Here is a 10,673-nt window from a genome sequence, read left to right as displayed (position 1 = left end):
TAATGGATACACCAACCTTTCTCCAAGGAACTGTCTATCTTTTGTCTGATTTCTTTCTGAACATCTGTGGGACAATGATCTCTTGGTCTAACTACTTTTAAAATTTCAATATGAGGATGTCCCAGTGAGACTTCAGCAGAAGGTGATCTCTGGAGGCTAAAGAATAGAAACATTAAAGAGTAAAGGAGAAAACTTTAGATGCCAAATAGGCATTATCCATCCTAGAAAGAGTAGGAGGCTTGAATACCTTAATTACAATAAGAAGATCATACTAAGAAAATGAATGGTGGTTCCTAAGCACATAGACTGAATTCATACCTTTGTACCTAGGCACTCATCTATATAAAATTCCCAAAAGAGAAGAGGTTACAAAATAAAGACTAGGGGCAGCTAGGTGGCACAGTGGATAGAGCACTGGCCCTGGATTCAGGAGGACCTGAGTTCAAATCCAGCCTCAGACACTTGACACTAGCTGTGTGACCCTGGGCAAGTCACTTAACCCCAACTGCCTCACCAAAAAAAAAAAAAAAAGACTGCATTGAAATCAATCAATTACCCTAAAGTCACATGGAGTGGCTTACAGAAAATAAGAAAGTATTTTTCAAAAGGTGAGCCAAGGGGGCAGCTAGATGGCGCAGTGGTTAAGCACCAGTCCTGGATTCAGGAGTACCTGAGTTCAAATCTGGCCTCAGACACTTGACACTTACTAGCTGTGTGACCGTGGGCAAGTCACTTTACCCCCATTGCCTGCACAAAAAAAAAAAAAAAAATTAAAAAAAAAAAAAAAAGGTGAGCCAAACCTCCCATCTCCTGGAGGTGGTAAATAACCCCAGACCTGGTGCTCTGAGGGAGTCAAAGAAGCTTTTGGGGATCCCAGCTAAAAGGGCTCTAAAGTACTCCAGCTGAAAGGAGCATGATACTCTTCCAGCAAAAGACAGTAGTGCTTCCAATACAGTGACTAAAATCGAAAAAAGACCATTATCCATTGAAAAGCAGGCCCAAAAGTTAACCTTGCAATGACCCTCTCTCTGAAGAAAGGACATCCAGACACTTGACACTTACTAGTTGTGTGGCCCTGGGCAAGTCACTTAACCCCAATTGCCTCACCAAAAAAAAAGAAAGAAAGAAAGGGGAAGCATACTAAAGGGCTTATAAGCTGGCATTTGGGATAATAACCACTCACAGGATTGTCCCTAGAACCCTGGCAGGAAAAGTAGCCACCTCCCGGTGACTCAACCTGCCAGTGAGCCCCAGGAAAAGTTCAAATATCCATCTGGCATTCAAGACCCTTCCTCACTTAGCTTCCTTTGCCTCCTTTATCTTGTATTAATCACTTCCATGGACAGAATCAGAATTGAGCAGGATTTTTAAAACCCTCTAATCCAACCCATACTTGACCAAGAATATTCTCTACAACATACCATACAAGGAGTCATCTAGCTTTTGCTGGAAGACCTCAGGGGGAACACATTTCCTCCTAAGGCAACTATTGCACTTTTGGAAGTTTTCTCTTCTCTTAAGCCAAAATTTGCCCTTCCAACTCCTACCCATTGCTCCCAATTCCTGCCCTCTAAGGCCAAGCAAAACAATTCTAATTTCTCTGCCATAAGACAGCTTCAAGGGGGCAGCTAGGTGGTGCAGTGGATAGAGCACCGGCCCTAGATTCAGGAGGACCTGAGTTCAAATTCGGCCTCAGACACAACACTTACTAGCTGTGTGACCCTGGGCAAGTCACTTAACCCCAATTGCCTCACCAACAAAAAAAAAAAAACCCAAACAAACAAAAAAAGAAGACAGCTTTAAGTACTTGAAGACAGCTCTTATGTCCCACCTCTACATTCCAGTCAAACTAGATAACTGTCCCCTGAATGTGCACAGTTCTCACATCTCCATGCTTTCGCTGACTGTTCCCTACACCAAGGATGGAATGGGATGTTCTTCCTCCTCTTGTTGCCTATTGAATTCCTACCCAACAGAGTATCAGAATTTGTAAAGTACCTCAAAGATTATCTATTATCAACTGTATCTGAATTTGAAGTTTCATAGAACTTTTCTGGTTGTAAAGCACCATACTCCCTCATACAACTAGTCAGATGTCTGAGATAGGATTCAAAACAGGTCTGACCCCAAGTTCAGCATTCATTTGATTATGCTGAGCAATGTCTCTACACTCTTAGAACTCTTAAGCCCACTGGGGGCTGTGACATTGTCCTAAGGCTTAGCACAGTGCTCAGCGGACAGTAACTATGAGGTTATTAAATATTTATTGGTGGGGGGCACCGGCCCTGGATTCAGGAGGACCTGAGTTCAAATCCGGCCTCAGACACTTGACACTTACTAGCTGTGTGACCCTGGGCAAGTCACTTAACCCTCATTGCCCTGCAAAACAAACAAACAAACAAAAAAACCAAAAATATTTATTGGTGGTGCATTTATGTGGACAATTTGCATTGATAACTACCTCCCCATTACTATGTAGTGGAAGCTCTGTTTCTAGTTCCTTTGTTTTAGAAGAGCTGAGGACACACCACAAAAGTACACTTCAATGTTTTTATGATCTCATTGATGTACTTCCTCTAACAATGCTGATCCAGACCTGTCCATATTTTCTCCTATCATATTGTGGTTAATATACTCTCCTAAATCCTCCAGAAGTATCCGAGGTCCCTCTAAAGTCTCCTATCCCCACATATAAGAGGTTTTCCTCTACATCTTACATGGATACCAGTGAGTTGTCTGCCTATTATACCTTACTCACAAGTACATGATGGGCCCACATCCTTTCTTGATCATGTAGCTGCTGGATATCTTTTGTATGTTAATTCCTGTGTGAAACTCATTGTTGGAAATATGCTGCAGCCTATTTATAACTACCATACAGCTTTCCATTGCCCTTTAAACTACAACTGTCATATTAATCCTCGGTGGCAATGGGTTTGTTTAAAGTACACCACTGGTGAATGTAAGTAAAAATGGTCCTTAGGAAACTTGAAATTCTACATAATGCAGTTATAACTTTGCAAATTTCAGGAAAATTAATTAGGCTGATCCTTGAAATGTTAATGTAGTCATATTTAAAATGGGATGTTTTTCCATTGGGAATTTATGTTGTTTATGATGGCTCATTTATTAATCAAATAAAGCATTGTAGAAAATACAAGTGCATTAAGAATGATACCCAATGTTGGGGCAGCTAGGTAATGCAGTGGATAAAGCACCGGCCCTGGATTCAGGAGGACCTGAGTTCAAATCCTGCCCCAGGGCAAGTCACTTAACCCCCATTGCCCCGCAAAAACCAAAAAAACAAAGCAGTTCATTAAAACTCAATATGTAGATGTACCTGCTTAACATTTTAGGGGACAACATGGCAATTTTGTATTTTATCTCAAATAGTTTTTTTATTTTTTCCTATAATTCATTTTGCATACTTTTGGATTCTATTTTGTAATACAATTTTGACTTCCAGATTGAGGTTCACATCTATTTCTGCATGCCAAGAGATACACTGGGCATCTGAGTCATGATGCTAATAAATGATGATAATAGAACTGAAATCTGCAGATTTGTTTTAATCTAGTGGAAAAGAGACATCAGTTTGAATAAAATGTCCTTGAAACTTCTTTCTCCCTCTTCAAGTAATCAGAAATCAGATGACAGAGGGAAGAAATTAACACTGATGAAATTTAAGTTTTTATTAATTTCAGTTGACAAACTGAAGGCAGGGTTAATGAGTTTAGTTTGCAAATTTCATTTTATTTTATAGCTTATTTCTTTTTCCAATGAGCACACAAATTTCTAGTACATATAGGCAGGTAAGACTGGTTATCAGTTCACTAACAGACAAATTAGAAGCCTCTGGAATTAACATAAGGAAAGTCTTGCTGAGAGTGCTATAAAATAGGAAGTATGTGCAATAATTCTTTTGAAACCAATGGTTGCAAATATCCATGTTTCTAAGAAAAATATAACTTTATGTAGGTGTGTCTTAAGCATGCAACACCTATATTATATAATAATGTATGATGACTGTGCAAAAATAATGAATATTTTGTGGAAAAAAATTTAAAAAAACTTTTAACCATCTTAAGTGCTTTTTTTGAGTGATTAGATTCTTCTGGGATTTTATAGATGCAGGGAGGTAATTTTCTCTTCTATAATCCATCCTGAGGGGAGAGATCTAAAGAGTTGGAAGATAAAATGTAAGGTTGCTATGCACTAACTATAGAGTGTTCTGATTCTGGCTAATTTAGGGAACAGAACAAGGATAGTAGCCTTTGGTTTCAAGATAATGACTTTTTAAGGACTTGAACTCCTCTATAGATTAATATTTATCCGAAAGGCATTGAGTTTTTAAAACATTGTTTAAATTTCAAGTAATATTTCTTCTGCTGAGCTGACCACCCATGAATGTTCTAGGAATATTGTTTGGTTTTTTTTTTTCAAGCTTAACTGAGGCAACAACAGCATAGACTTCCCCCAGGTAAATCCCACCAATGATTCATCACAATACCTTGAAGGAGATTAGAGAGGAGTCTTGGACTATCTTCACAATTCAATCTTAACAGGATTGTTAAAAAATAGAAGCAGTTAATGACTCCTCCCTGAGTGCCAGTATCCCTTTCAGCATCATTTTTTGCACCCATGTTACTGAATAGTAATCAGAGAGTTGTGATGTATGGTGACTACCGGTGCTGCATAGAATCAACCAGATAAAAGCAAACTTGTTTAATTTTTATTCCCCTGCAAGAATCTTTTCACTGGGCTCAGTACCATGTGGCTCCTTTCCAAAAGGGGAGGGGAATCGAGGCTAAAGAAGGTAGGGAACCTTTACTTGGATTTAGTTAATTTTCTCTGAAAATGAAGACATCCTACCTAACAGCATGACAACTGACTAAAGTAAAACGAACGAACAAGTTAAAATTTGTAATTGCGAGACACCCAAAAGAGGTCACAAGTGAAATATACAAAGAATTTTGGCCAGATAACCATGCTGTCACAGCAAAATACTAAAATTCATGCAACAGAGAAATTGGTGATAAACCTTCTTTTCCCCAAATTTCCTGGAAAAGATGGAGAATACACTCTGTTCTTCTCCTTGCTTTCAGTAGTGAAATTTCTTCTGTCCTTGATTGACTTTCCCAATTATTATTTGCTTGACAGTTATTTCCAATGAGAAAACATATTCTCCATTTGTGAGAAAAGCAGAGGTACATGTATAATGAAGAGCATAAAGTATCTTCTCAACTCCACTTGCTGAAAGAGTAATCAAATAGCCTACACAAAACCACCTCCAATGCTAAAAATGACAGGTAGTGTTGAATAAACTGGAAATTAGTTGTCACTGGTACACTTGTAATAAAATAAAGCTTGGTTTTTGTTGTCTGTTGTTGGGTTGTTGTTTTTTAACCACATGGGTGATAAGAAGAGCCTGTATAAAAGCTAGCTATCTGGGTTCTCTAGAAAACGAGTACCATACAGAATGTGAGACAATGCAGAGGGGGCTCACATTCATATTATAAAAATAGACATGGTTATCAATGGACAGCAAATGGGTACAAAAGAATTCTTCAAACATGAACCATTTTAAAAAGGGCATATTTATATATAAAAACAACAAGATGTGATCTCAGAGCTGCAAAGGACAGTCTTCTGAAATGATCTAGAAATGTAACATGAGAGATGAACTGGACAAGTCAAGAACCCAGAGCTGATCTGTTGGACTCTTCTGGTTTGGCAGTGTACATTGGCAGTTATGGTCAGCCTGCTTCTGATAAGCATGGTTGGTTGGTTGTAGGTGGCACTTGGCTGGTGGGTGAGAAAACGCAGCTTCCCTTGTGGTATTTGGGAATTTGTCTCCCTGGGCTCCTCAGACTCTCTCCCCCTTTCCCCAAGAGAAAAACCTTTTTCCTGCACTACAAGTCCAACACAGTAGAAGGGATCTGAGTGCTTTTCTCTGCCATTCAGAACAATTTTCACCACACCCTAAGTGTCAGCCAATGATAAATAATACATCATTAAAGTAATGTTTGGCTTTGGGCTAAGACAATACCTAGGGCATACCAACTCCACCAGCTCCACAGAAAAATACTGGGCCAGCGAGACTGTCCCCTGAATGCTGGAAAAAAGAGACTGATGGCTGAGTAAAGTCAAGGAAAATCATAGGAAAAAGAAAGTCAAGAAGACATAGGTAGCAGCACCTTTCCATACCCGCCTAAATGCTTAAGGAGACTTTTACCCCTTATTCCTTTCAAATGCAAAGTTCATCAGCTGGAAGAAGTAAACAGTTTCTAAATTAAACAGTCCCCCAAGGAAGTTAGCAACATATAAAACAAAATAGCCCAAGAAGCAGTCTGAAGGGCAAGCTGTAGAACCAATTCTGGTAAGTTGGTCCAAGTTCTTGATACTGATTTGAGACACCATACAGCAGAGGAGGGGCAGCTCTCTTACTGTCTGATGAAGAACTCAGCATCATCCATATCCAGTCCAAAAGAATTTTTGAAGGAGGAACCTTCTTCTTTGGTACCACCTCAGGTGTACTCTTGGTTCACAAAAGTTGCAGGGGAGCAGAAAAATTGGTAGATTGCCTTGCCCTTGAGTGCAAATTCTGGGACTTATAATTGCTATAACCATAGAGGCCAATTAAAATAATACTGTAACATGCAGGAGTGAAGCATCTGATTCCCAGACTTAGAACAGTAGCAGCCATGCCCCTCACTGGAAGGGATCATCCATCCACATTAGTTAAGGCCTTCGGTTTGTTGTTGTCATCAGGATAAAACAAAACAATGCATTCCCAACACCTGGGAGTTACCACTCCAAATTAACCCATGGTCGACATCTAGACATGGAATGTTGAGAACCAGGCAGGCCGGGCCATACACATAGGACTGGCCTCTGGTCATCTCACTTGGAAAGACTTTTCTTTTGGCAGCATGACTAGAAACCTCTCAGTATATTCTGGGTTAAGTGCTCATTCCTGAGTGAAGTAGCCAGAGAGTGACCAGGTTCCATAAGCCCCCAGTCTGGGAGTCAATGTCAGTTCTCTCCATGATCTTCTTCAACCCAGGCCACAATTTTCCCTTCCCATCCAGGAATAACATCATCATCATGAAAGACCTAGAGAATGAAAGTGAGAAATAATGAGAAAGGCTGTGGGTCCTGCCAAGATGAACTTTTCAATATGTAGAAGAAAACTTTGAGTTTAAAGTCACAGAGTATACAAGTTCTATATTCCTTGTTACACTGACAAAAGCACTGCTCTTTTTTTTTTTTAATGGCAACGTGTGGGATTACGTTTTTATTTACAAGACACTGCAAGACAGGAAATTTCACATAGAAATAACCCTACCAAGGACAGGGGTTTCATATAGTATGTACAGTTCAAATTGTTCAAATATGCTTTAGTGCTACCTTAAAAGTCACATTTAAAAGAAGATCATCTTAGTGGAGAGACAGTAAGACAAAATTATACCAAGAACACAGCAATTAAGACTTGATGGTTTGACTGCAAAATCTAAAAGTTAAAGGTCTCAGGTGTGCCATCTTGAATCTGGAAAGTCTAGCTATCAAAGGTGGATTCTGGTACAATATTTCTGATCTTCCTCTGTGAAGAAATACTTTTCAATTAAACTTGAGGAAGCCTTATATATTAGTTCATTTTCATGGGACTGGACTGCTCCAATTCTACTTAATTCTCCACATTTTTCAATTATGATACAGTTTTTCATCTTATTGACCCTTTCACCTTATTGCCCTTTCCTCACTAACAGGAGAATATAAGGATTAATAAATTATTATTCAGAAAGTACAGTCATAAAAGCATAAAGTAAAAGATGGAAGTGAAGATTAAAGATCTTGCTGGTCTGGTTATGTGATGAAATAAAGAAAGAATGCCAATCTTAACCAGTTTCTTGGACATAGCCTTTTTTGTTTCATTACAAACTCTGTTAAGATAAAAGAGAAAAAAGTAAATTCAGAACTGCCGTGGTAGAAAATCTTTGCCTTTGGAAATTATGGTGTGTGGGTTTTTTTCAGCCTGAAACCCTGCTGATGATTCTTGCAATGTACCCATGACCTAGAATTTGCTTCCAAAAAAACAAAAGAACTGCAGTTTCATCTTTGCAGGTTGAAGAGAGAGAGTGCTGTTCTAAGAGGGATGACAAACTGTGACATTACTCAAGGGCCTAGAAGGAAAAAGAATTATCTCTGGGGGGCAGCTAGGTAGCTCAGTGCATAAAGCACCAGCTCTGGATTCAGGAGGACCTGAGTTCAAATCTGACCTCAGACACATGACACTTACTGTGTGACCCTGGGCAAGTCACTTAACCCTCACTGCCCTGAAAAAAAAAATAATTATCTCTGCTCTCCCTTAAATGTTCTCCAGGTACACTATTTGAGAAATACTCCTCCAATCATATAAGATACTCATTACTCCAAAAGCATGAGGCTCAGGCTCAAGACCAAGTCTGTTTGCTTATTTTGGAAAATGAAGGATGATATATGGCTTTTATTTTGGCTTGATTGGTCACATATATAGGAGCCTGATATCCAGGCTTCCCTACGCTAATTACCAAGTCAATATGATTAAGTTCCTGCACTAGAGAAAGCTAACAATTTCTTGACCTATCCCATAGCCCTCTGATTCTGGGGATACCAAATCATGGTCCAAGTAGGCTCTGATCAATTTCTTTGATCACAATCTGAGCTTTGGCCAAATCAAAACTTCAGCGAACTCAGGTATTAGTTCTAAAGGACAAAAGGGGCTGAAGGGAAGCCTCATCTCTTGATTATGAATGACATTATATAGAAACTTCTGTACCTCTTCTTTGACAGTGCCAAACTCGGGATCCAGGGCTTTGAAGTGGTATCGGTGATTCCCTTCCCGGTCGATAGCTGCTTTAAAATCCTTCAGAGTCACCTCCCCCAACCTGAAACACAGGAATTAAAAAGAACACTAAAATAGACTGTTATTCACCAGAGTGGAGACTCTCAAATTCAAACAAAAGCTGCTGCCAAGGGCACTACAGGCAGCAGTAGCATGGCCTTAATGGGTCACTGGCCCTGATAACCCAGACGATTAGAAAACAGTAGACATTGGGAAACCAGTTGACTGAGGAAAATGAGATCCATACTACACATGATGTGAGCTCACAATTGTAAATGGACTTGTTTGCTTCATTGGCAGTCAAATGAATGTCCAGTGGTTTTCTTTAGGAATGATACTCAGGGCCTCAGTGAATGACCTTAGGAAATAAGCACAAAATGGCCTTCTCTGCCCCAGAATCCTAATTCCCTGGGCTGGTAGCACCCTTTAGCAACCAACCTCTCTAAACTCATATTTCAAGGAAGATTTGCTGCTAGCACAGTTCAGAAAGAACTTTCTGGAGAAAACCAAATTCTATAGCTTTCCTTGATAGATGGTATAAGTTTTTTTGTTTTATGTTGTCTTTTGGTTTTCTTTTGCTTTCTAACAACTTATATTTACTCTTATAGACAGTGTGGCATAGTGGATAGATTGCTGGGTTTATTAATCAGGACATCTTGGGTTTGGTCCCAACTCTGACACTTGGAAGCTGAGTGACCCTTGGCAGGTCACTTAAGCTCTATGTGCTTCAAAGACTCATCTACTAAGTTAGGGACAAGTTGTGATCTACACAGCTGGAAGAGTGTTTTTCCATGCTGATAAAACCACTTGCCTAAAGAGGAAATGAATTAACTAGGAAGCTTATAAAGTTTGGAAACAAATGCTTAAGGCTGACTAGTAGTAGCTACAACAACAATGGCAAAGAAAACTAAATAAATCCCTTGGAGCTCCAGTCTATAATCTGCACTTTAGCACTGGAGCTACATTAAGCCCATTCAGAACTTGTTCTTCCAATCTTAGAGCATGTTTAGAGAGCTGTCAGGGTTGACAATGTCACAAGAGAAGCACTTATTTGAGGCCTGTGCTGACAAAATGGAGCCCAGAAACTCTATGGTTTCTGTGAACCCTGTTACACATATTCCAGATAGAACTCTCACCTAGCAGCCAGTCAGTCAATGAACAAGCATTTATTTAGTGTCTACTATGCACAGGCACTGTGATAAGCCCTGAAGATACAAATAAAAGCAAAAAAACGAAAGCAAAAATAAAACAGTCCCTACTCAAGGAACTCAGTCTAATTGCCTGTTTGTATAGGCAAAAAAATTATGTACAGACAAGCTACAGACAGGCTAGACTGGAGATAATCAATAGAAGAAGGCACTGGCAGTAGGGGGGACCAGGAAGGCATCTCATAGAAGGAGGGATTTTAGCTGACACTTGAAGGATGGCAGGAAGACAAGATGGGGAGGGAGAGAATTCCAGGCAAGGGGGACAACCAGTGAAAATGCCCAGAGAACAAGATCAGCATCACTGTATGTTAGGGTATTGGGTGGTAGTCATGAGGAAGTGGGAGGTGGGATAAGGCATAAGAAGGCTTGAAAAGCAGGAAGGGGCCAGGTTATGAAGGGCTTTGAACACCGACAAAAGAATTTTATATTTGACACTGGAGGTGGTAGGGAGCCAGTGGAATTTATCGGATGGCAGTAGGGTGGAAGCAGGTCAGGGCATTCAGACCTGTGTTTTAAGAAGATCACTTTGATAGCTGAGTGTAGGATGGATTGGAGCAGGGAAAGACTCCAGGCAGGGAGAC

General features: G+C 39.8%; 1 protein-coding gene across 3 annotated transcripts in view; it reads right to left on the bottom strand.

Annotated features, from left to right (window-relative positions):
- Positions 1 to 3,418: 3,418 nt before the first annotated feature.
- The window catches only part of DIXDC1 (DIX domain containing 1), a 32,522-nt gene continuing 25,267 nt past the window's right edge, over positions 3,419 to 10,673 (bottom strand). For all 3 annotated transcript variants that reach the window (XM_043995209.1, XM_043995210.1, XM_043995211.1), the window contains 2 exons: positions 8,819 to 8,927; positions 3,419 to 7,116 (listed from right to left, as the gene is read on the bottom strand). In XM_043995209.1, coding sequence (XP_043851144.1) covers positions 7,036 to 7,116; positions 8,819 to 8,927 — 190 coding nt within the window. In that variant the 3' untranslated portion in view covers positions 3,419 to 7,035. The remainder of the gene's footprint in view (positions 7,117 to 8,818; positions 8,928 to 10,673) is intronic.

This window comes from Dromiciops gliroides, chromosome 3 (assembly GCF_019393635.1).
Source record: "Dromiciops gliroides isolate mDroGli1 chromosome 3, mDroGli1.pri, whole genome shotgun sequence".
Classification (NCBI taxonomy): Eukaryota; Metazoa; Chordata; class Mammalia; order Microbiotheria; family Microbiotheriidae; genus Dromiciops; species Dromiciops gliroides.
This window is presented reverse-complemented; position numbering and strand designations above follow the sequence as displayed.